Raw genomic sequence first — 27,691 nt, 5'->3', positions numbered from 1 at the left:
TTTAGGAGATGAAGATGAGTGTGCAATTACTTTTTCTCAACCCAGGTACTGGCATCTGTGCCCATTATTAGAGGTAATGAAAAAATAAAAACACAGGGGACCGGAAAGGAAAAATGAACCATGTTTTTATTAGATATGAATTCTCTGTTCATTGTAGAATTTAATTGGACAAAAAAAACGAGGGAGGAAAAATAGAGGGGTTTCAGGAGCTCCCCTGATTTTATAAATTATTACAGTGACATTAACCTGAAAAGCATAGTCTAGTATAGTGCATAACCTGGAAGGTACAGTCGGGGGGAGGGGAGCTGTCAGCACAGGGCAATATTTGCTGCCGGGCTGTGCGTGTTTTCACAAAAGCCCAAGACTGGTTTATTGCTGTCATACTATTGTGACAACCTGCCATTACATACAGTTAGATATGTACAACACGGCCCTTTCCACTGCAGAGTTTCTCATTAATCTAAAACATGTCCACGCTTTCTACTAACCTTCTAAACATAAAATGACAGTAAAATAAAATGAGACCACCAGTTTGTCCCGTAGGTGACGGTAGGAATCCTGGTGCCCTTCCTGTGAGCGTAATGTCAGCTGGGACAGCGCAGAGTTATCTATCATACAGTTCTGGTCAGCTTCCTGGCTGTACTCTAATATTATAATTTAGTTACATTCAGAGTAGGTGATAAATTGGGTAAGGGGCAGTGGGGGCAGTGCCTGGTGTCGGAGCCTCACAGGATACTGCACTTTCCTCTCTCCACCCACGGGTTATTCTTCATAAGCTCTGGATTCAGGAAGGGGTCGTTGGGCACTCCCTCTTCAATCCACTTTAATAACCTGAAAATGTGAGAGAGAAATGGTGATTATGAGGGAGATGTGGGCAGACCGGTCTTGAGTGAATCTAAGACAGAGACTTGTCTCGGCTTTTATTCCTACGTTCCCTCCCCTCTCTCTTTTTTCTTGTTACAATAGCCTGGTATGCAGCTGCTATAGCTGTCCAATGCCATACAAGTCACTTCATTGGAGCATGGACATTAGAAAGAAAAAAAATAAATAAATCGTAGCACTCTGTAATGGACTTGTCACCTACATGCAGCACGGCAGCCATTTTGTCTGAGCCATTAAGGGGAAAAAAAAAAAATCTAATTTTGTTAAGGCATCAGGTACAAGGCCTTGTTTAATTTTCTGCCATTTGTATTCTATTTACTAAGTGGCGTGTTCTAAACCTCGGCGGTTTGCGGGCGGCTTTGCTAGCCGCAGATTTACTAAGGCCAAAAACGCCGTCAAAACACATTTTAGAATAGAACAGGGCTAAAATTACTAGTCATGGGTCGGCCCTCAAGATACGCCAATCTGAGAATCGCCGCCCGTGACTTTTACAGGTTACCTCAGCACGTGTGGTTAACTAAACCTGGTAACTGCCACCAGCAAAGGAGAACTTTAGTGTTAACACTTGGTAATCCTTTGCCCTTACCTGCCCATACAATTATACACACTTAGTAAAAATGGGTAACATGAGCCATATGAAGCCATGGGTCATAAAAACACAGATCCAGAAGTAATGTTTAATTCAAGAATATCGTCAAAGCTAATGTACAAAAGTTACAAAGAATATAATAATGTTAAAAAGAATCACACCGTTACTTACAATTTCCATAAAATAAATTTGGAGAAACAAAAAACACTCAAATCACGTTGGATTAAATGGTTCTGGGATGAGGCCTTCCCAGTGACTAATTAGGGATTATTTGTATCCTTTGATAGCCTCACGCAGAATGAACAATAGCCCAGGGTTGAGTCACACATTTATGCCTGCTTTTCCAGGCACCTCCTCACCCCCCTTCTCTGGGGTGATTTTAACCCTTTTCAGCTCAGAGTGGATTGTCCAGCTATCTGAAACTCAGGGTTTCCTGGCCACATGAGCAGGGGTTCTTTAATTATACATTCAGCTCTCTTTGAAGTTGGGAGGCAGGCTGAGGTCCATAAACGTGCACAGCGACTAGGTGAAGAAATTCACACCTGCTGAGACAGTGTCTCCCTGTGTAAACAACTATTTTTGGATCACTGTTCCCAAACCGAACACAGGCCTCTTAATAACTGTTTTATCAAGGGTCTGGCCAGCTGTCCTATAATTTACACAGACCTATTTCTTTTATGCCCTAAACAGCGAGGCAGGTTTATGGCTGCCTCAGGAAGACAGACCTTCCTATAACCTCTCTTGCCCAGCTTCAAAATGCTTGTCCTCTTTCCACACACGAATTACATGTTTTTACCAACACATCATCTTGTGCAGTTATGCCCATGCTGATGTGAAATTCGCTTTTCCTCTACAATGAGTTTTGGTTTCATTTAGAAACCGCCGCTTAGTAAATTTTACCCTAGGTCAGATATATTTTTTTTTATTTGGGGTATGTGCTTAGTTGCAGAATGAGCAGTGATGTCTTTAATGTAAATGCTTCAAGGGCTCAAAAATGTGTATTATATCACACTGTATATTATGTCAAATATACAGCAGGGGTTTCTAGCAAGCCCTGCCACAATCTTGCTATAATGATATGCTGGGATGTATGGTTCCACAGCAGCTGGAGGGCGGTGTCTTTATTTCCCCTGATACATGGATATTACCAGCTGTGTATGTGTATTAGCCTCCTGGAATAGAGTTTTTTTTGTTATGACTGTTTTTGCATAGATAAAAATGTAAAAACATTGACCAAATCCACTCACTTGTGGACTTCATCAATGTTTTTAAATTTTTTATTTAATGTTCCCTGTGCAAGATTGCAGCGCGCGGGTCTCTGTACCTGGACATGTAATATAGGAGCAATCACTCCTGGGAATAAATGGTAATACAGGTTTATGAAAGACCAAATGCAAATAATACACTCCAGCAGAATAGACTTCTGGCAGATGCTATTTATATCCTCTAACAAGGGTGAGACAGTCCCGTATGCAAGTGGATATTCTGTGTAATTATGAGTCACAGCTCCTTAGTCTCTCTGAATTGGAGTGTTGTTTTGTCCTTGCTGCGCTCCCTGCGAGTTTTGATCTTATTTGAGGTGTGGGTCCAGAACAATGAAATCTGAGGTAAAATCGGTGCCTCACTTGTTTGGGCAGGTGTGAAAAGCTGGCTAGCCATTGGTGACTGTTTACCGCCATATGCTGATGGAAATAATAGGGCCCTTCTAAGAGAGATGTCCTTACAAATTGACCATTCATGTCTACATCTATCGTGGATGTGCTTTCGCTGGTCAAACCGCTGTGTGTGGCTCTCTAAGGGGCAGTTCAATTAAACGTGATATGAATAGCGCCGGGAAGGAGCTCCTGGAGCAATTCAGTCGTCTCCGTCACTCCCTGCAGTTAGTGGGAAGATGCCAGTTACCACACCAGTTTAGTCACGCTAACTGGCATTCTCCGACTAAAGTGCCGCCACTTAAGTAGGCTTTCTGCTCACTCTTCAGGAGGATGAGAGAGCAGAACTTCTGTAGTCTGTCTTCGTGTTCCCGCTAGAATGCAGGAAGGGCGCAGACTCACGGCTAGGGCATCATATGCACATGCGCTCCCGAAAATCGGAGTGCGTACACTTGGGGATGTACCCTGCACTTACGGAGGTGCTGGGCTTCCCCCAAGCTCTCCCCCTCACAATAAATAAATGCTGTTTGCATACGCATGGCGTCTATTCACCCGGCGGTAATCAGTCACCACAACTTTTCCCATCCTCGGGACACACCAATCCTTGGCTGGGAAAGGCTCAGGGGCGATGCTAAAAGGGGCAGGGTGCAATTTGCCCTTTTAAAATCGAGCAGGACATGGCACCCTGCTAAAGCAGCCTAGCGGGAACACTTAACAACGCGGTCAGTTGCATAGCTCCGGAAACTCCCCCCGGCGCTATTCAAAATCGCGTTACAAATCCTGTTTCATTTCTTGGAATTTAGTAACACCGGGTTGGGTATGCCATCCTGGCAGTCGGGATGCCACTGGTCAGAATACCGACAGCGGAATCCTGACACCCATAAGGTAAGATCAACCCTTACCTCTCCCCCTAAGTGCCTAACCCCGCACCCTAACGCCCGATACTTACCTTCGGGATGCCGGCGGTTGGGATTCTGGTGCTGGGATCCCAACGCTGTCGGGATTTCGGCCAGATCCAGTTGTTGGACAGGTCCAGCTTCCTAGCCGGCAACCAGCTATCACCTAATCACATGGCTGTCTGGGGCTGATCTCCTCCCAAATTTTCCCCATACTTTTATTCACCAGGAATAACATGACTAGCGGAGCTGGTAATCAGTCATGTGCTGCGACTAACTTAGAGCCAGGTAAGTGATTTTAGTCTAGTGTACTTTATGTAGAATGTCCCAAATCTTCAGATATAACCCATGGAGTGTTTACCTGGCCTCTTACTGCAGCTATGCTTTAAAGTGAACAATCCCTTCCCCCAACTCCATTAGACAGCAGAGTACAATGGCCCTGATTCAGAGCCGGACGCTCTGACCAGAGCGCTCGCTCTGAATCAGGGCCCACCTCCATTAAAATGTCACCACCCACAGCATATACGAGAGTGCAACAAGATGGTCGCGATGGTCTTGACCATCGGACTTGCGAGTGAAACCCTGTGGTCGGGTTTCACAACCGCAAGGTCAGGAGTGATTTTGGCTCTATCAGAGCCATAATCACTCCCACTGACATCACTAGTGATGTCAGTGGGGCCGGCTTCAGACGGTAGGCGTTCCCATAGGAACGCCTCCGTCTGGCAGGCATGCCCCCCAAAGGGGGCGTGCTGTCACTCACCATCGACAGCACGCCCCCTTTGATGCGAGACTCCGAGCGAAGGAAAGTCCTTCGCTCGCCGGGTCTCGCGCATGCGCACGACGGAGCTCCCTCCGTCGTGCGTATGCGCAGTGGGGAACATCGACCCACTTGCGAGCGTACTGCCGCTCGCGAGTGGGTCTGAATGACCCCCAATATCCTTAAAGGATCCATGTCAAAAAGCTGTGCAATCACTTGGGCTATTATGTATAAATCAATGTAGGTCTGCAAAGTAGTCAGTCCTTCTCTGCCTGCGCCTCACGTGGCAGCCTGCTTTCATAAGAGAGAACATGAATTCATTAACTATTTAGCCCAGTACTACACAGAATTTATCATACATGACATTTTATATATTGTCCAAATAACGGTATTATCCATTCCAAAACTAATTGGGTTTATATAGGGGCTAGTGCAGCATTTATTTATTTATTTATTTATTTTTTCAAGCTCTGTGTCCCGCGAGCAGTTGTCAAGTGTGCAGCAGCCACGCACACACGAGTCAGCGGTGCTGCCTTCATTTGAGCTGTGGGCCCGGGTAGCGCTGGGTTCTTCCGAGAGGCTCAGACGTGCTCGGGCCGTGACCTATGGAGACGCGGCGGTGTGACATCAATGGTCGCGCACGCTGCTTTTGCACACCCGCTGCTCACAGTGTTTGAGCACATAGTGCTGAGCTCAGTGTTACAGCAGCAACCCCAGCCCCCCCCATAAAGGACAGGACAGGGACCACAGTCTCAGCTACTGGCGGGTAGGATCCAGAATGTTTTTTTTTGTGGAGGCCAATGTATATTTGTTGGACCGATGGCGTGCCTTGGCAATTTTAAAAACTTGTTCGGTGTCCTACGAGTTGAAATTCACTGGGCTAGTGCTACCGCCTGGAGCAAAAATGGTGGCTAAGTGTTCATTTAGAAAATGCTTAGCTAACCATAGGTGTACTGCCCCGTGGCCTCTGTCTAATACCAGGGAGCAGAACTAGTGGGCAGCGGCTCCACAAACAACAAAACCCGCCATGTGCAGGTGGTGGTAATTGCTAATGCCTACAACTGCACTACGGTGTCTCATGTTCATCATCCTCTACGTATAGGGCACCACAAGGGTTACGCAGCACCTTACAAAGTAAGAAAAAACAGTGCAAACAAACAAGAAAATGTAAAAGACCTAGGAGCTCATTCAGAGATGCTCGCAAGCGGCCCGATGGTATGCAAACGCGCATGCGCGAACTACTCTCTGCGATCGCAAACCGCTCGCTCGCCAAGCAAAGACAGCCCAGTGTAATGAGTGACAGGAGAGGCCGTTTGTGGGTGGTAACAGGGGCAGGGCACTAATAACGGGAGTGGAGGTGTGAACACAGGCGCGCCTGAGTGTCTCAATGCTGTTTCAGAGGCATGCATAATTAACAGCCAACGTTACCTGCCTGTCTTTTACACTGAAGTGCTTGCAGTAGGGTAAGGCAACCACAAGCGCTGCGTTAGCTTCCAATGGTCCTTGCTGTACCAATGTTTTAAAACACTTCCTGGAGATGACGTGCGATAGTGGGCGTCTCAACATACGCTAATGGGTGTCTGCATACACAGAGCGATCGCACACACAGCCAAAGTGGGCGCGCTAATGCCTTTCCGAGCGAGCGCCTGCCATGGCGTCACTTTGCATACCCTGGATGCGAGCGGCTCTGAATGAGCTCCCTAGTACAAAACCTTGCAGAATGTGAGCTAAAAGCTACATAAATATTGCACAGGCCGTCGTAACAGCCACAGAAGTAGGGCCTGTATTTCAACCCAAAGGTTTAATTACCAGTGTGGACATTGGGGGGTGATGGTGTAAATAAGGAAAGGAAGAGCATATGAGGAACGAGGGCCCTGCTCCGGAGAGCTACAATTTATAGTGGGAGACAGATGGGTGATACAGGGGAGAGTTAGTGAGAGAAGAACACAGAGAGGTGACGTGGGGTGAGAGCTGAAACGCTATAATATAAGGAGTGTGTTTTGAGAGCCCATTTGAATGTTTGGATAGTCGGAGAGGGAGAGAGTTCCTGAGGTGGGGAGCAGCACAGGTGTAAATCTTGAAGGCAGGAATGGATGAATAGTAGGTTGGGAGGGGAGGCTAGCATAATACCTTTGGCTATATTTCCCAATTTTGAGAAGTGGCTCTGCCGACCCTTATGTCCCACCTTACACTGTGCAGCAGACTATCTCATTCACACATTTAAAATTAAATCTGGGAATCCTATTAACCCGTGTCAGGGGTCAACCAGCTTACCCAAATCCAGGGGCCCACCTCCCCTGTTGAAGGAAATATACTGTATTTAATGCATAGCTTTAAGTTTTGTGACACCTCAAGCCCTGATATGTGATGCACAGATGTGTTCTGTCACACGGATTATGAATCCTGTACTGAGGGTTTCATGTGAGGGTCTGGTCACGCACTTATATCCATGTCTTGCCTGTTACATAAGCAAATATCCTGTAATGCAGGACTGTGTAATCTCAGGAGCCACATTACAGGACACTGAAAAACTTACTACTGGCACCTGTTTTTTTTTTTCTTTGTAGACATAGGGGCATTTTCAATTAGGAGCGAAAAGTCCCTTACTTTTCGCATTCTGGACTTTTCACCGACATCGCTGGTTTTCCATGTGAAAAAGCATCTCGTGCGTTCCCGCTAATCCCCGTATTCGATTAGAAATCGTCGAAAACGGGACCCGGCGAAACGCAAACAGGCAAAAAGTGCTGTCAGATTTGGGGAAATCAGCCTGACACCCCCCAAAAGATGCACTGACATTGGGGATCACTATAGATACCCCCGAATAGGTCTGCTGACGGTATTTGGGGTCATTAAATGCTCTCAGTAGCTGCTAATTAGCATAAGTGGTGAAGAATAGCATTTAGCAGGGTTTTTTGCAGAAAATAACTAGTCCCAGCATATTTGGGGTACTTGAAAATGGGAACAATCATGGTTAAAAGTTGCTAAAGTGAAGTTTTAAAAAAAAAAAAAAAATCCAACTGCCGAAACCACCTGCAAACTTAAAAACACCTGGGGCATACTTGGGGGGGCCGCTGGAGTCTATTTTGCTAGTTTTTAAGTTTGTCCCCCAACTTTGGACTTTTTCGGCTCCAAAATGAAAGTACTTTTCGGGGGTGATCTGCGTCAAAAAAAGTTTAAAAAAGACTTTAGTTTACCTTTCGGGGACTGTCCCCTTCGCAGGGGGGGTTCCGAAGTTTGCACCCCAAATCCCCAATTCTGCACTTTTTTTTTCGACACCTATTCATCTGCGAAACTTTTTCACCGGTTCCATTGCACCTGCGAAAACTCTCCGGAATTGAATATGGAGGAAACTTTTTGCATGGCAAAATGACGTCACTCGCGGAACTTTATAGCCGAATACGGCTTTTCGCACCTAATTGAATACGGCCCATAGCCAGAGGGGCACTTTAACAAAGTAGCTGTAACCCCTCCCCCTATCTTTTAATCATTCTTTTTATTCTCACCCCTCCTCACACCCCCCAATACTGGGTACTTATTAGACTGGAGCGCTCTCCCATACTTACTCAGGTATGGATTTGGAAGACATCTCTCTCTTAAAAGCCAGCTGGTACTTCAGGCTCTCCACCTCCTTCTTCATCTGCGGTGCGTCCATCTCGTCCATGATGGCGGTTTCAAGCTGGAAGACTCCGCGGAGACTGTGCTGTAAAGGAAACGTGGAAATTAAATTCCGCCGTGAAAGATCCAGAAAAAAATACTCACTAGAGATCAGATATTTCCCCCAACTATCCCGTACAGGTTCCAGCCCCATTCACGTTGGTATTTTATATAGTAAAAATAATAATCTCATGACTTTGCTGATTTGCTGTAAGAGAAGCGATTTCCTATTGGACCTTTATCAGCCCAAGTTGTGCTGTGTGTCTGAGCTGCCCCCTTACCTGCTGTCAGACAGACTTTGGGCAACCAGTGGTTCTTAGTGCAGCTGCTTAGCTCTGGCAGTGTAGATCCTGCTTTGCATGTGCTCCCAGCACCAGCCAAATAACGCACAGGGAGAATTTGAATCCGATTTGAATGTTCCAGCTAGGAGAGGTCCGAGGATGAGGACGGAGTCAGGCAGCTCTTTTATACAGCAATCAGGGGCTGCAGTAATTGGCATATAGGGCAGGTGTGTCACCGTGGTCCATGTGAGTGCCTAGGGGGAAGGCAAAGTAGGACAAGGTGAGCGAACATGAAACATGTCATTATCAACCCTTTCATTGACACAAAGAGGCATTTACTGTAGATGCATTAGTCCATTGGAGATTGCCTGTCTCCAGGCTGTGCTGAGGGCTCACACTCACCAGGGCCTTACTTCTGGGAGAAACCTAGGCGGATACAGGCAATTAGTTGAGCTATATACCTTTCTGCAAAACCTGTGCGACGGCTGGATCCTACGTACAGGACAGACTGAGTAGGCTGTATTGCACATTCTAAAGCTCACTGGATATGGCACAATCACTATTGCAAGCTGCATTCATAATATTATTATAGAAAACTGATGTTGATCTACCTCACAGGTGTAGTGTGTTAGCCAAAATACTGCAATAAAGGCTGCTTCACCTGTGGATACAACAATAGACTTTAATGCACTTACAACCAGCCCAGTTTTAACAGCGACTCGGCTGAGAGGACGTAATATAAAAGATTTACAATCACCGTGACCCTGATCCTCAAACAACATCCCTGTAACCGATCCTCAATGTTATACACATTACTGTACAAAAGTTTTAGAACGCCCCCATTTTTTTCAGTTTTTCTGCCATTACAGTCCATGTTTTAAGGATATCCATGCTTGTCCAGATAGTCAAACCATATTGACTGAGGTACTAATTAAGCCACCTGTGCTCAAGCATGGCTATCCTTAAAACCTGGACTGTAGTGGCAGAGTTTGAGAACCTCTATGCTAGAAGTTTTAAAAAAAAAAGTTATCAAACTGAAAATTTTTTACTTTCAGATTTATATTACAGAAAAAAAAATAAGGCATTTTTAAAGGGACAAGTAATGGGTTAAGACAGAGTTTACCAAAACCCGATCCTCAAGTCACCCTAAGGTATTTAAGGCTATCCATGCTGGCTGTGCACAGATGATATAATGAAACTGACTACAGTACTTTTTAAGTCACCTGTGCTTAAGCATGGATAGTCTTAAAACCTGAACTGTTAAAATCGTCTAGTGTGTAGGGGTCTTATTAACAATATGGCCGATTCCAATGCATCGGAATGACAAATCATTAAAATCGTCCCGTGTATATGCACTACATCGTGTAGTGTGCGCTCCCGTGGAGTCGTCAGCCTCATTGCTAAGGCTATGCAGACCCATGGCAGAGTGATTGACAGGAAGTGGCGTTTGTGGGTGATGACAGGGGGTGGTCGGGCGGATGCAGGCGTGCCAGTGCGTTTCAAGCCGTTGCATGGGCGTGCATAAATTATCCACTGTGATACCAGAGGCCGAGGCGTGCGCAAAAGTAAGCAATTCCTGAGTAAGGTCTGGGCTTCCCTAACTGTCCGATGTTACCGATTGTTTCACTATGTTGGTCAAGTATACGCATGTGAGTAAGTGGGCGTCCTTATGTCAGGCTGCGATCGCATTTACATATCACCGCTGATATTAGCAACTGCGTTACGTGTGTATAAGCAGAATAGCGACACAGTAAATCAGGCCCACAGTTTGGGAACCTTTGTGTTAAGAACTGACAGCTGGCAGCAAAAAGCCCTACTGAGGACTGGAAGGACTTATGGACCAATTTATCAAACTTAGAAATCTCTAGGTCATCACACAGGGTTTTTGTACGCTATTCAGTAGGCGAAAGAATGGTTACACAGTAAGTATGTTTTTGGGGGATTTATATATATTTTTTTAAGTAGCGGCTTGCAATAGTCACCACTTCCCGGTGTGTTTAAGTCCAGAATTTAAAAGCAAAAAATATCACATACACTATATCAGTGGTTTTCAAACTCGGTCCTCAGGACCCCACGCAGTTCACTTTTTTTCAAGCCACTCAGCAGGTGAACAGGTGTATTCATTAATCACCTACACATTTTAAAAATACACAGGTGGCGCTAATTATTTCACTTGTGATTCTGTAAGGAGACATGGAAAACATGCACTGTTTGGGGTCCCGAGGACTGCGTTTGAGAACCTGTGCAATATACAGTGGGGACAAAATTATTTGGCCACACCTATTAAATAATGAATTGGGGCGTTTCAATCAGACCTGCTGACACATGCGTATAAAATCAAGCACCCAGCCATGCAGTCTCCATTTGTGATACAAAATGGGTCACTCTGAAGAGCTCAGTGACTTTAAGCGTGGCACTCTGATAGGATGCGTGGCACTCTGATAGGATGCCACCTTTGCAGTAAGACGGTTTGTGAAATTTCACCCCTGCTGGATGTTCCACGCTCAACTGTAAGTGATATTATTAGACAGTGGAAGCATTTAGGACAACAGCAACTCAGCCACGAAGCGGAAGACCACGTAAAATCACAGAACGGGGTCAACGACTGCTAAGGCGCGTGGTGCGTTAAAGTCGCCAACGCTCTGCTAATTCCATACCTGAAGAGTTCCAAACTTCCACTGGCATTAATGTAAGCACAAAAACTGTGTGGCGGGAGCTTAATGGAATGGGTTTCCATGGCTGAGCAGCTGCATACAAGCCCCACATCACCAAGTCCAATGCCAAGCGTTGGATGGAGTGTTGTAAAGCACATCGACACTGGACTGTGGCGCAGTGGAAACGTGTTCTGTGGAGTGATGAATCATGCTTCTCGGGCAGTCAGATGGGGGGTTTGGCGGATGCCGGGAGAACGTTACATGCCTGACTGCATTGTGCCAACTGTGAAGTTTGGTGGCATGAGGCTGTTTTTCAGGGTTTGGGCTAGGCCCCTTTATCTCCAGTGAAGGGCAATCTTAATGCTTCAGCATACCAAGACTTTTTGGACACAGTTGGGGAAAGGCCCTTTTCTATTCCAACATGACTGTGCCCCAGTTCACAAAGCAAGGACTATAAAGACTTGGTTTGATGAGTTCGGTGTGGAAGAACTTGACTGACCCGAACAGAGTCCTTACCTCAACCCCATTTAGGATGAACTGGAACGGAGATTGCGAGCCAGGTCTTCTCGTCCAACATCAGTGTCTGACCTCATAAATGCTCTACAGGATGAATGGGCACAAATTCCCACAGAAACACTCCAAAATCTTGTGGAAAGCCTTCCAAGAAGAGTGGAAGCTGTTATAGCTGCAAAAAGGGGAACCAGCTCCATCCTAAAGTATATGTATTTGAATAAGATGTCATTACAGTCCCTGTTGGTGTAATGGTCAGGCGTCCGAATACTTTTCTCCATATAGTGTATTTTGCTATTAAAAGTATTGCCATTTTTTAATTCCGAGCTTCAAGCCGCTGATTAGTAAGTAAACCCCTGAGATGCCAACTATCAAACATGGAGGAGGAAGTGTGATGGTCTGGGGGCTTTTGCTGGATACTTGCACCGAGTGACGCACCCTGAACCAAAATGGCTATAGCTGTATATACCATGTCCAAGTAATTCTCTCTGGTTTACGCAGAGTTGTATATCCTACAGCACGATAATGACACCAGGCTAGGTCAGAGCTACCTTTGAGGAAAAGAACACGAGGGTAGGCTAAAAGTCATGGACTGGTTGCAGTGTCTCCAGACATGAACCCCATCTAGCTATTATGGCATGAACTGGACAGTAGGGTGAAAGCAACGCAACCTACACGTGCAGCACATTAGTGGTAACTTCTGCAGCAGCGTAGGGAACACCCCCCCCCCCCCCCCCCCAAAATAAAATAAATGTTTTTCCACTGTAAAAAGAATACCAGGAGTCCAAATGTTGATTTTTTGCTTAAATCCAGAGAACACTGCGACAAAGGTATATAAACACTGAGAAATGGGGTGTTCTAAAACTTTTGACCGGTCGTTTCTATTTGTAGTTATTTTATGCTTTTGAAAATGATGAAATCTGTTTCCTGCCAACTAAGAAAAAAAACAACACTGCTCAGTGATCAGGATCTCAGAGAAACAATGGCAAGGCATGCTGAGACTTGTACTTCCACACACTGCTACCTCGGCTCTGCAACAACATATTCATTGGGTTTCCGCGGGCTCATTTAAAAGGGCTCTAAACAGATAAAATCTGTTCCCATAAATAGATGCCATGCAATACTCACAAATATATGTTTTGTGCTGCCCTGGATAATACACATCTGTCACACCCTATACAGACATAGGACACTACACCCCCAACATGTCCTGACCACTGTACATGACCATAATCACATCTATTACACTGTATACAGACATAGGACACTACACACCCAACATGTCCTGATCACTGTACATGATCATAATACACATCTATTACACTGTATACAGACATAGGACACTACACCTCCAACATGACCATAATACACATCTATTACACTGTATACAGACATAGGACACTGCACCCCCAACATGACCTGACCACTGTACATGACCATAATACACATCTATTACACCCTATAGAGACATAGGACACTACACCCCCAACATGACCTGACCACTGTACACGACCATAATACACATCTATTACACTATATACAGACATAGGACACTACACCTCCAACATGACCAGACCACAGTACATGATCATAATACACATCTATTACATTGTATACAGATATAGGACAGTACACCCCCAACATGCCCTAACCACTGTATATGATCATAATACACATCTATTACACTCTATACAGACATAGGACACTTCACCCCCAACATGTCCTGACCACTGTACATGATCATAATACACATCTATTACACTGTATACAGACATAGGACACTACACCCTCAACATGACCCGACCTCTGTACATGACCTATTACACCGTATACAGACATAGGACACTACACCCCCAACATGTCCTGACCACTGTACATTATAGTGCTTTTAGCGACCTTCACCGGCAGTCTCCCCTCTCTTCCATACATCCTGGGAACTAGCAGCGGGATGCCCGACCAGATGACGTCACCACTGGACTACTGCTCATGCGCCATCTTTACTGTGTAGAGCAGTTGTCAAACTTGCAGCCCTCCAGCTGCAGTGGAACTACACCTCCCAGCATGCACTGCCACCGTTTTGCTTTTAGAGCAATTTAAAATTGATAAGTGGATACAGATTTTCCTCACATTCATCAATGATTTCACGGGAATGACATGTTTACTTCATGAAAAACTAGATTAAAGTAGTGAACAAAATAGCAAACTACAAAAGTCTGGCGAAGACTCAAACGGGTCAGAAATCTTGGGATGTGAATAAGAAAACAAGAATGTAGCAGTCTTCCTGAAAAGAGATGGCATTGAGCACCAGTTAACCATTGTATACATGACAAAACAAAATGGTGTCAGTGAGCGTGCAAACCGCACAATTGTGGAGAGAGCGCAGACTATGCCAAGAAACGCGGGCCTTGTTTTTGGGAAGAAGCAGTGTCTACAGCAGTATACTTAACTAATACTTAAAGAATAATGCACCTTCAGTTGCTGTAAAAAGGGAAAACACCACCAGAAGCATGGTCTGGAATCAAGCTAAATGTCAATCATCTTAAGAGTGTTTGGATGCAAAGTTTATGCCCAAATCTAAATAAAAAAAAAAAAAGATACAATATGGACGTCAGTTGAGTGAATCTTGCTTGGATTCTGCCAAGAGACTATGGGACATTACAAATAAAAAACTTCTAAGGTCCAGAGATGTAGTGTTCTATGAAACAGCGCCACCTAACGTGAGGCCGGAACAAGGCGTACAGCACAAATTAGTTTAGTTGGATATGCCTACAGCTGGAAGCGTGTCTAAGTTGGAGACTGCCAGTGTGTATACCCAGGCACAGAACAGGAAGAAATGATGGAAAGCCCCCAAAAGATATCACAAGGAGTGTGCAAATATCACTTTCTGTGAACCTCAAAATATCCAAGAGGCAAAATCAAGTAGCGACAGGAAAAAATAAAAAGGCAGCAATAGGCAAAGAAATAGCATAATTGCATGACAAGAATATGTGGACTCTTGTAAACAGCCCAAGTCACTGCAAGACAATCAAAAACAAGTGGGTCTTCTGTAAGCCTGTCTTGTCGCTAAAGGTTATACGCAGAAATCCGGGATTGACTAAAGGGAAGTATGGTAAGGTATAGCACACTGCGCTTAGGGGCCTATGTATCAAAGCTTGATGAGAGATAAAATTGTGAGAGAAAAAGTATTAACCAATCAGCTCCTAACGGTTATTTTTCGAACACAGCCTATAAAATCAAAGTTAGAAGCTGATTGGTTGGTGATTTATACCTCACAATTTTATCTCTCATCAAGCTTTGATACATAGGCCTCTTAAGTTGGGTACACACTGACAGATACATTGGGTGATCAATTAATCACGACATTGTAATCGTGCAGTTGTTTGTCAGTCTGTGATGTGTCTACACTGAACATCAATCATCTGCAAACATGCTGAACCTGACGTTATCGTCAGCTTGTCCAGCATGTTTGCCTGATGATAGATGTCTAAACGACCAGCGGGAGTGCGCATCGCTGGTCAATTTAGGATTTATGAATGATTGAACTATATCGTTATCATTCAATCACTCAACTTAATCGTCTAGTACACAGGTTCTCAAACCCGGTCCTCGGGACCCCAAACAGTGCATGTTTTCCATGTCTCCTCACAGAATCACAAGTTAAATAATTAGCTCCATCTGTGGATCTTTTAAAATGTGTCGGTGAGTAATGAATACACCTGTGCACCTGCTGGGTGACCTGGAAAACGTGACCTGTGTGGGGTCCTGAGGACCGAGTTTGAGAACCTCTGGTCTAGTGGATGGGCACCTTAAGAATGCAATGTCAGATAAAAATCCAGTAAATCCTCCAATTGACAAAGGCACAAAATTAACAAAAGCCATGTCCCCAACAAGCGAGGAAGAAATAGTGGATATGAAAAGGATTTCTTATCAGGGAGCTAAATGTAAGTATTGGAACTCAACATGACATTATACATGCTGTAAGCTGCGTGAGTCAGTTTGCCATTAATTTTTCCAAGAATTCTGAAGGGTTCAAATACCTTGAAATTTGAGCTTCAAATTGTGGAAATACTAAACTGAAATCCTTCATTATGCCGACGGGAAGAGGTGAGGATGACAGTCATTCCTACACAAGATATCAGTTTGTACTGGCAGAAGTCAGCTGGGAAAGCAGGAAGCAACCCACTCCTGCAATATCCACCACTGAGGAGGAGTATATGGCACTTACAGAGTCAGCAAAGGAAGATTATACCTACAGTAGCTTTTATGTGAATTGGGTATTCTGGAATAGGATGAAACAATCAACATAGAGGTGGTATAGACTTGTCCTACTGCACAAAGCACCATGGACGGTCTAAGCACATAGCTATCAGACATCACTTCATTCGAGAATTAATGGAAATGAAGTCTGTCAGTGTCACCTTTGTGGCAAAGATAACGTCACTGATATGATGACAAAGGGACTAACCTCCCAAGTTCTGAGTGTATTGCTAAAAGCGTATGTACTGGAATACATGTTTCTGGTTATAGGATGGACTTTATCAAATGATTAAAGGGTGAAAAAATTTTCAAATTGCCAAGGCACACAATCAGTCCCCCATTGGGGGAAAAAAACAGAGTACATTGGCCTCCACAGGAATAAAACAAACATACATTGGCCTCCACATAAAAAAAAACACACATACGATCCCGTTTAAAGTGCTTTTTTGGAGAAACAGCCTACTCCATTGGAGAGACGAAGTGAGGAGGATCCTTCTGGTGCCCTTATTAAGTTGGGAGATTACTTTTCCACTGAAGTCTGGCCACTGTTAGTGGTGGGCCTGCATGAACACCATCTCTCTGGCGCGAAAACTAGCATGGTGTCAGGAGTGCTTTCCCCTGAGCTTCTCCCTACTATTCTGCATCTTCATCCCCCTCCTCTACCAAAGACCACAGATCAGTGATCCTGCTACAGTATCGGTGTGCGTAATTAGGGCCCCACTTCCCTACCTGTCTAGGAATAACTACCTCTGTGGCGGCATCTGGGGCGCTGACCTGTCCAATACCCTGCGGTGCCTGCTCGATTGGTGGGGTGGGTGTCCTGAGAGGTCACTGTCTACACCTCTAGCCCGCTCACATCAACCATTCCCTGCTGTTTGCCACTGGGAGGTTCGGGGGGCTGCTGTGATCCGTTGGCATCTCGGGGTGGTGTGGTCATCTTCCTGGCTGCCTTCCCCTTCTGCTGACTGCCTGGTCTGCTCCTTACCTCCAGCTGATACTACCAGGCCACACAGGCTGCTTTATGCCCTCTCCCAGCTCTGGACCCTCCTGCCTATGCTCCCTGGGACTCCCGTTGTCGGGTCGTGTCCTCCGCGGTGGTGTGCCTGCGCTAAACAATCCTCCTCTCCCGTGGTCCTGCCTTCACGGCTCTCCAGCGGGTGCTTCCTGTCATTGGCTCCTGCCCCTATGTGATCACCCTGGGTTCTATTTATCAAGCAGTGAAAACTGTGGGTAAGTGAACCAGTGGAGAAGTTGCCCATAGCAACCAATCAGCTTTCAAGTAACATTTATCAAGTACAGTCTATAAATTAATAGGTAGGAGCTGATTGGTTTCTATGGGCAACTTCTCCACTGGTTTACTTCTCCACACTTTTCACTGCTTGATAAATAGACCCCCCTGTTCGCTGCACGCCGCACTGCCTCTCACTGGATCCCAGCCTCACCTGGAGAGTCGTTCCTCGTCAGCTCTACCCGCTGCTGCCAGGAGTGGTTGTCCTCCATCCCACCTGTTCCTATCTACATTAGGAGCCCGGCTGAAGATCTTCCCAGCGCTCTCCTTCGGTGGCGGCTGGAATAGAGGTGCTGCCTGGTTTATTTGCACGGCTCCTACTTCTGCTGGTCCATTGTGGTATCTGTGTGGCTGGCGGCGGTGACCGGTGCATCGAGGATCATGTAGGCTGCTAGCCGATGCCCTCTCCCCAGTACTAACCTTGTTTGTTATTCCCCTCTCCCCTTTCTACTAATACCTCATTGACAAACTTTTTTTTTTTTTCTTCCCTCCTCACTAGGGTCTCTTACCTCCTTGTGTATTGCCTTTACCCACCTAGTACTCCTTCCCGTCCCTTATGCCATATATTGTATTGAATATTTCCTCTGGCACTCAGTGAATGAAGCAATCAGTATTGTATTGTATTAACGGATGTGTCCTTGATTCTATATTGCTGTTTTAATTAACGGTAGTTCCTCCACATCTAACTTATTACTGGGAGGTGAAGTGTTTCTATTTGCACTGCTGTCCTTATTGTATTACGCAACCACCTAGTAGTCATTCCACGTTTTTACTGTACCAGCAGTGTCCACACAACACCTACGTTTTTTTTTTTTTAAAAGGTATTTTTTTCATGTACTTACAATATCGTAATAAGTGTTATATAAGCTTCAAGACATGACCATGCTTCTTGTACACACCTCTTTTGCTATTGAGCTGGCGGAAGTCATTGGCCAGATCCTTCTGCCCCAAATTGACAGATGGATATGTAAAATCATACTGAAACTAGATGCTACTCTTCCTAAAGAACAGTCACTGGCAAACTGTGCACTTACAGTTGCCGATAATGACACGCATGGGCTGGAAGACCGGGTCATTTCTCCACAATACATTTCTACTCAGAAGACCAAGATTCCTTTTCCCACAATTGGTAAGGTTGATTTTCTTCACTACCAACAGAACCAGAGCTCTTTCACCCCATAGACACCCTGGGATCCCCGGTAGATTCCGTATGGTCTCAGACATTAGGGGGTAAATTTACTAAAGTGAGTTTTTAAAAGTGGAGATGTTGTCTGTAGCAACACGATTCTAGCTGTTATCTTCAAGAAGGTGCTAGTTAAATGTTAAGTAGAATCTGATTGGTTGCTATGGGCAACATCTCCACTACTAAAAACTTTCACTTTAGTAAATGTACCCCTAGTGGTGGACTTAGCTAGTGCACTGGATTCAGCAGCTGGTAGACAAGCTCCCCAATTCAAAAGTGTAAAATGCATAAACTTCGACGGCTCGGGAACTGTAAATACTTCTGGGTTTAGTGTACAAAAAGGCAATTTAAACAAACGCGATCCACATTAAATAGGGCAGCACTTAGAACAATGGTGATTATCACTTAATCACCCTAATCACACTAAACAGGCAGAAGAAAAAAAGTTTCAGTGCGCTCCCAATGGGATTTCAAAAAACTTCAAAAGCAATTGCAATCAATATATTCACAATAGTTCTATATGAAGATCATGATGATACCACTACTCCATAAGTCCACTCTAGTTATTTTGAAACAATTTTTTTTTTTTAGATAATCCTTATAATTTCTGTGATGTGATGATTTCACCATTCAGTTCCTTCAATAAAAAATGGCTGTAATATACCACTATATATGTGGGTACAACACAATTCTTTATCAAAATTGTGTCAGACAGTCTATAAGAAGTATATGAAATATTTTTAACCAGTTCACTGCAGATTCACCATTCCAATAAATTTTCCGTTCTATTCCTCTTTTAGATGCGGCTCTTCTCTTGTGCAAACTTCTTATAAGAGAAGAGAAGAGCCGCATCTAAAAGAGGAATAGAACGCTTTTGAAGTTTTTTGAGATCCCATTGGGAGCGCACTGAAACTTTTTTTCTTCTACTTCTGGGTTTAGGCCAACTAATTTTTTGATCAATATTAGCTCTTTGACACTGGTCTCTTATACTGTTTATGCCCATGAAGGTACCAGCACAGTATATGCTCCATCTTTAGAGCAGGGACCCTCAGATGCTATTACATGAATACACTATACTTTGCTTATACTCTATTGTCCAGCTGGTATTAGACATACGCTCACTGTTTTGACTACCGAAGCTGTTACTTGCTAATGTGTAACTCATTGTTTTTCTTCTATAATATTATTTCTCATGGTACATTTTGGTTTATTTGCACTCCTTCTCAGTTTTAATTATCCTATATACTTTGTCCCTGTGCATTCACCTAGTTAGGTTCCCCCCTCCCCCAATAATCAGACTATCACTATAGTTCACTTGGAGGACTTTTAAATGCTTAACAGTCGCCAATTTATATTAGCCATCTGACACTACCATATCCTCATTTTTGTGCACTGCAAGTACTGTTTAAACTACCCAGGGGCTCACCTGTCACCTCTTATGTTAGGTTACTTAAGTAGGTTTGCTGATAATTAAAAAAAGGATTTATCAGTTTAATTGTCCATCCCCGTTCTTTGCTTTGTACACTCTCACAACCCCGTGGTTTTGGTCTCTGGGGCCATTGTTTCAGAGTTGAGATCGCACAGTATACTTTTTAGTATACAATATATCGTATATACTCGAGTATAAGCCGAGTTTTTCAGCACATTTTTTGTGCTGAAAAAGTACCCCCTCGGACGGAGTTCGGTCAGCACTACACACAGCACAAACACACAGCCGCCGGAGCCGGCAGCTGTGTGTTTGTTGTAATCAGCAGCCGATGAGAGTCTGTCAGACTCTCATCGGCTGCTGCTGCTCCCACTGCGGGAGCCATCTTCCGGCTCCCGCAGTGGGTAGTGGGAGAGACGTCATGAGTAATGACGTCTCTCCCATTCAAAGCGGCCGGAGGGGGGCGATTACTACAGGGGGCACTACCAGGGGGCGATTACTACAGGGGGCATTATCAGGGGGCGATTACTACAGGGGGCACTAAAAGGGGGGATTACCACTAGGGGAACTACCAGGGGGGGATTGCTACAGGGGGCACTACCAGGGGGGATTACCACTGGGGGAACTACCAGGGGAGGATTACTACAGGGGGCACTAAAAGGGGGGATTACCACTAGGGGTACTACCAGGAGGGATTACTACTGGGGGCACAACCAGGGGGAATTACTACTGGGGTCACTACCAGCTGCTACCATTTCCCACACTAGGCTTATACTCGAGTCAATAAGTTTTCCCAGTTTTTTGTGGTAAAAGTAGGTACCTCGGCTTATATTCGGGTCGGCTTATACTCGAGTATATACGGTACTACAGGGGGCACTAAAAGGGGGGATTACCACTGGTGGAACTACCAGGGGGGGATTACTACTGGGGGCACTAAAAGGCGGTATTACCACTGGGGGAACTACCAGGGGGGGGGATTACTACTGGGGGCACTGAAAGGGGGGATTACCACTGGGGGCACGCACTACCAGGGGGGATTACTACTGGGGGCACAACCAGGGGGAATTACTACTGGGGGCATTACCAGCTGCTGCATTTCCCACCTAGGCTTATACTCGAGTCAATAAGTTTTCCCAGTTTTTTGTGGTAAAAGTAGATACCTCGGCTTATATTCCGGTCAATTTATACGCGAGTATATACGGTAGTAAATTGTATAATTTCTTTTTGGAGTAGACCTTGGTGAAAGCCGTGGCTCCCCCCTTTTTTTTTTCTTGGTTGGGAAAATTGTAAAATGTTAGTGTAGGAAGCTCAGTATCACATTACGCTTTATACTGTATGCTTTGCATATCATTACAATTTCATTGCGGATTTCAATTACATGTCATGTGCAATGTCTTTTATTGCTTCTTGAAATGTTTTGATAACATGGTTTCAACTTGACCTTTGTACTCCTCTCAACATGTATTGTACGATGTCTTTACTAATTGTGATGTTGGATTGTGATGTTTATGCTTCAATAAAAAAATAAGTAAAAAAACCCCAAAAACATTGGCCTCCATATATAACACACACACACTGTCCTCCACAGGAATAAAACAAACATACAGTGCATTGGCTTCCACATAAAATATATTTTAAAAAACACACTCATACAGTCCATTGGCCTCCACATAAAAAAAAAAAACACATACATTGGCCCTCACATAAAAACAAAAAAAACATTGGCCTCCACATAAAAATACAAAAACAAACAAACATTGGCCTCCACATTATAAAAAAAATATACATTGGCCTCCACAAAGAAAGAAACAATCGCACTGCTCCCCACAGGAAAAAAAAACAATAAGATTGGCTGGACTCCACAGCAAAAGCCAAACGATCACTATGGTCCCCACATAAAAAAAATCTCATTGACTCCATAAGGAAAAAAAACAAAAATAAACCAGTCTTGATCCTACCATCAGTAGCACTGTGGGCCCTGCCCTGTCCCTGATCATAATAAACATCGATTACACTATATACAGACATAGGACACTACATACCAAACATGACCTGACCACAGTACATGACCATAGTACAATTCTATTACAATCTATACAGACATAGGACACTACACCCCCAACATGACCATAATACACATCTATTACACTATATACAAACATAGGACACTACACCCCCAACATGACCTGACTACTGTACATGACCATAATACACATCTATTACACACTATATACAGACATAGGACACTACATCCCCAACATGACCTGGCCACTGTACATGATCATAATACACATCTATTACACACTATACAGACATAGGACACTACACCCCCAACATGACCATAATACACATCTATTACACTATATACAAACATAGGACACTACACCCCCAACATGACCTGACTACTGTACATGACCATAATACACATCTATTACACACTATATACAGACATAGGGCCTGATTCAGAGCCGCTCGTAAGCGGCCGCTCGTTCGCTCCGAGCGATGTTTGCACAACTGCGCATGCGTATGGGTCGTAATGCGCATGCGCCAACCAGTCATTGCGGTCGGAAATTGAGCACTCGCAAAATAGCGAGTGCCTGCTAATTTGAGTGACAGGATGAGGCGTTTGTGGGTGGTAACAGGGTAAGGTGCTTGAAAACGGGGAGTGGAGATCCGAACGCAGGCGTGCCAAATGGTCAAAACGGGCGTTTTAAGGGTGTGCATAATTAACAAAGCAGCGTCATCGACCACGTCACTTGGTTGTATCTTAGCCTGAACTGTTCGCATGATTGCGGTAGGAAAATCCAACCGCGAGCACTGCGAACAGTTCAGACGCCTTTCGATGTACTCGATTAATCAAATAAATAGCGGAGATGACGTAGGATGCGAGCGGCCAGGGGGCGTCTTTACAAAATAGCGAGCGCATGTTTCGTTCGCTCGCTCAGACATAGAGGCGTCAACAGACCACAAAGAGCGAGCGCTCAATTTAAATAGCCGGCCCCTTTTTCTGAACGAGCGAGCGCAAATAGCGTCCGGCTCTGAATCAGGCCCATAGGACACTACACCCCTAACATGACCATAATACACATCTATTACACTATATACAGACATAGGACACTACACCCCCAACATGTCCTGACCACTGTACATGACCATAATACACATCTATTACACTATATACAGACATAGGACACTACACCCCCAACATGACCATAATACACATCTATTACACTATATACAGGACATAGGAATCTACACCCCCAACATGACCTGACCACTGTACATGATCATAATACACATCTATTACACTATATACAGACATAGGAATCTACACCCCCAACATGACCTGACCACTGTACATGATCATAATACACATCTATTACACTGTATACAGACATAGGACACTACACCCCCCAACTTGACCACTGGACACGGTCACAGGAACACAAGTGGACACACCGTACTCAGGTTTGGGGCACAACGGATCCACTTGTGCAGAGATCCTCAAACACATGCCGATAGGAAAATGATGTAGAAGATAGAGTTAGTAGCCCTTAAACCACTGTAAGTGGTTGTTAGAGACCTAGAAATTGGACTTTATTTGCTGAATATAAGTGCTGCAGAAATGTCCCCCTATGGGACCCTGACATATGGATAAACACAGATCGCTCCTGCTGAGCTGATCACATTACTCAGGACAGAACTATTTATCGACTATATGTTGATAGCAGCTTCTAGCCACTAATGCATCACATTAGCCCAATGCTAATTCTGCTGACTAGTTTCCATCTGTTTGCACACGCCTACCCATTTCTTCTCCCCCAGAGTGTGCACTGCATGTTTGTATACTGGGTGCCTGTTATCACTACATGTAATTACAGTCCTCTGGGCATCAGCGTACAAATATATCCCTGCCATTAAGCCTTTCCCAACTACCAAGGCCGGCAACTTCAGCACAACGTCCTTTGTCATCCAAGCCCCAGAACTATCCATACTCTTATTATGATGATTTAGGACATGCATTATAACTTTAAAACTCCTTGCCCTCAACTCAAATGAGCAATATCGGCTACAGACTTCAGCAACATTAAAGACTTTGCGGATTGCGAAGACAGAATAAGCGAATAGCAGTTGTATCTGATGTGCAGGGTTCCTGTCTGACAATCCAACACAAACACAGGCCAAGGCAGGATCAGTGCTCTGTTCTGCAGCAAAACGGATTACAAATTAATTGCCGGGAAGGTTTTAATAGGTTTTCAGTGTCCGTGAATGTGGCCCTGGATATCTGAACTAAGAGGAGATAAGGGAACAGAATCACATTGTATAAATGGCATCCAGGCAACTAATTCAGACTTAAAATTTAGAATAAACCTAATAGCGTCGACTTAGCCTGGGGACAGCATAAACCTCCATCATGAGACCTAGCAACATGTTTACCAGGTTAATTGGGAAAAGGAGGGGTGATAGGTGTTTGTACAGGTGAGCAAGGGAGGTGCTTAGGCTCCCTCCAGTGTCAATATTTTTCTCAGCGAACCTGTGCTAATAAATCTGCGTATCCAACTTATTTCAGCTACAACCCTTAAGCCAGAGGTTCCTAAACTCAGTCTTCAAGGCACCCTTATGCTGGGTACACACTGAGATATACTGGCCGATCAATTGATCGGCCAATTTATCGGATGCCCGTCGGCCAGTGTGTACCAGCGATATGTCTGTGAGCAATGTCGTTCACAGATATATCACGTCGGCTGTGCTGCACAGCCGATGGCAGATATATCTGCAGGAATATCTGTCCATTGGCAAATGTGTACAGACGATCAGCTGATCGTCCCGTACACATACAGCGGAAGCCGCGGCTGCCTGGAAGATGATGGTCGTTCAGTGTATATCAACGACCATCATCTACAGATATATCTGCAGATTACAGATATATCTGCAGATCACTCGATCTGCAGATATATCTTTGCAGTCTGTACCCACCTTAACAGTCCAGGTTTTGGGTATATCCATGGTTAACCACGGGTGACTTAATTAGTGCCTTATGGGTCTATTTACTAAGCAGTGCTAGGAGACAGAGTGAAAAGTGATAAGGTGCCAGCCAATCAGCTCCCAACTGTCATCTCACAGTCTGTGTTTGAAAAATGACAGTTGGGAGCTGATTGGCTGGCACCTTATCACTTTTCACTCTGTCTCCTAACACTGCTTAGTAACTAGACCCCTTAGTCAGTTTGATTTAACCACCTGTGCTCAACCATGGATATCTCTAAAACCAGGACTGTTGGGAGCCTTGAGGACCACGTTTGGGAACCTTTGCCCTAAGCACTAGAGGAGGAGGTGTAGAGAAGAGAAAAATTAAACTATGAGGAGACATTTCTGACCAGTTTAGTATAAAGACTTCATGTTATACCCATAGAATACAAATGCTTATATATCACACAAATCTTGGCCAGACAAAATGGTGCACTGCATCATCAGGGGAAAGTTTCAGCCACAGATTTATTACACTACTGGCGAGTACAGAGAGCGAGACATCATTCTCAACCAATCCGGGCTGTGTCCAGTAACCCGGCGCCCAAAGTGTCCCGGCCAACTGGACAATCACTGTATCCGGCTTCCCCAGGCCAGAAACCGAAACGCTCCATGTAACAGTATTTCTCCAATGAAGTACAAGGAGGCTTCGGAGACATTAAGGAATTACACTACGTTCAGATGCTAGGGATACGAGTAGGTATGTTAATAGTTTATAAAAAAAAAAAAAAACTCTTCCACAACTTCACGATTGTCAGAGATGACTTGTTGTTTAGTTGTTCAAAACAGGCTGCGGCCCGACTGAACCATTACCCAGGAGGAAATGTCCTGCTGAGGCGTTTCAGGGCTTTAAAATGTCCGTTAGTCAGAGAAAAACCTAAGACAGACTCTGATCAGACATGATATAAATGTGCATGCTATTATTAAAAAAAAAAAAAAGGTGCTCCTACACTGCTCGGATTGCAAGTTCTTTGAACAAGAGGCGGAGTTAAACAAGTGTGTGTATGCATATATATATATGTAAATACATAGATATATATATATAAGGCCATTACTTTATTTTTTTTTCATGTTGTAGTAATAGTGGAATACAATAGCACTGTGACAACACCCACCCCCCCATTACACCCTTTATATTCATTCTTACACATAATAGCCCCCCCAATAGCCCACTGCGTCTGCCCGGACATGCATGAATTGCAACAGACATTAACCACTTGCCTGCCAGAGCCTGTGTACCATAAATCCACTGGAAGATGAGTTCTTACCTTTATGTCATGGAGGTGTCCTACAGGAGAGAAAACCATAAAAAAAAAATAAAAAAGGATCAGTCCTCTGCAGGAGAGAGCAGGAGGGGTATCCCGAGCCTCACCAAAGTCACTGGCCTTTAAACAGATGGAATCCTGCTAAATCTGCCCAACATCCAGGATGTAATCTGTTAATGTACCAGCAATCCAGCTGCTGCAGAGAGAGAGGATTAATAAGAGCGATGGCCCTTTATTTCTGGGGATGGGTTAAGAGCTGGCCCAACGATAAGGCTTTGTAGAGAGAGAGCTGTTTTATGCCTGTCTTCTCGTAAGCACTTACAATACTCTCTGCATTAAGTAGCAGGTTTTGTTGAAGGAAAGGAAAAAAAAAAAACCATATACACACAGAGAAAGGAGGCAGGGGATGGCCACAGATGTAGCTGATGGAATCATTAGTTACTCTGTGTATTTGTACCATTTTATTGGTGCCTGGTGCTAATGACATGCAATGCTCGGCTACCATAGATACCTGTCTGTGGGATTCTCTCTTAATTGCCTCCCTCAGGACAACAAAAGCACTGGCCCAGGCTTGTGTGTGTCTGTTTTAGGATAGAGCAGTTGACACCCAGTAGAGACAGACAGAGAGGCTCCTTTGCCACATACAGTACAGAGGCTGTGTGTTTAGTCTTGCAGTGTAAAATGTGAAGTGTTTCCTTGGAGTTGGGATTAAAGACTGTACACAAAATACAGCGAGTGCAGGTGGCTGTGGGGTTTTAGGCAACAGAACACGCCGGTTTTATGGATGGTCGGGCAGAGATTCTAAGTTGATATCTATTAATATTTATATGGTGCGAACATACACACCGCAGCGCTTTACAGTGGCGATGTCAGTCACTCGCATCAGTCCCTTACCCAGTGGAGCTTACAATCTACTGTATATTCCTGATCACATTTACGCACACACTAGGGTTATTTTATGGTCAGAAGCCAAGTAAACGACCGGTATGTTTTAAGAGCGTGGGAGGACACACAAGCAAACACTGAGAGAACATGCAAACTCCACACAGATACGGCCTTGGACAGGAATTGAGCTCTTGACCTCACGGTAGTGAGGCACAGATGCTAACCCACCATGCACCTCACAGAACAGTGTAGGAAAACTTGCGATATGATAACTGGGCGTTACGCACGCAGCTGAGTATTGAGACGACATCGGGAGTCGTTTTATGTACAACTAACTTCGATCCCATATTCCAGCAAATTGCAGTGTCTGGCGGCTACAGGCATGTAATAGGGCAAATGCTGAAGGTCACTGTCTGAAAGGGATTTCCTTCATCACAGGACCACACTCAGGCTGGATGCATCTTATAAGTCTGTATTGAGGGCCTGA

General features: G+C 44.6%; 1 protein-coding gene across 1 annotated transcript; it reads right to left on the bottom strand.

The window, feature by feature from the left end:
- Window positions 1–108: 108 nt before the first annotated feature.
- On the bottom strand, window positions 109–26,740 carry GNG13 (G protein subunit gamma 13). Its single transcript, XM_088464990.1, has 4 exons — window positions 26,323–26,740; window positions 8,712–8,965; window positions 8,340–8,476; window positions 109–831 (listed from the first exon to the last, which is right to left on the bottom strand). Exons 3-4 carry the CDS (start codon window positions 8,435–8,437, stop codon window positions 726–728), a joined length of 204 nt encoding a protein of 67 aa, XP_088321116.1. The 5' UTR covers window positions 8,438–8,476; window positions 8,712–8,965; window positions 26,323–26,740; the 3' UTR covers window positions 109–725.
- Between the last annotated feature and the right edge of the window lie 951 nt (window positions 26,741–27,691).

Source organism: Taudactylus pleione, unplaced genomic scaffold, assembly GCF_031769625.1.
Source record: "Taudactylus pleione unplaced genomic scaffold, aTauple2 ptg000061l, whole genome shotgun sequence".
Taxonomy (NCBI): domain Eukaryota; kingdom Metazoa; phylum Chordata; class Amphibia; order Anura; family Myobatrachidae; genus Taudactylus; species Taudactylus pleione.
Note: the sequence above shows the minus strand (reverse complement) of the source record. Positions and strands in the feature narration are given on the sequence as shown.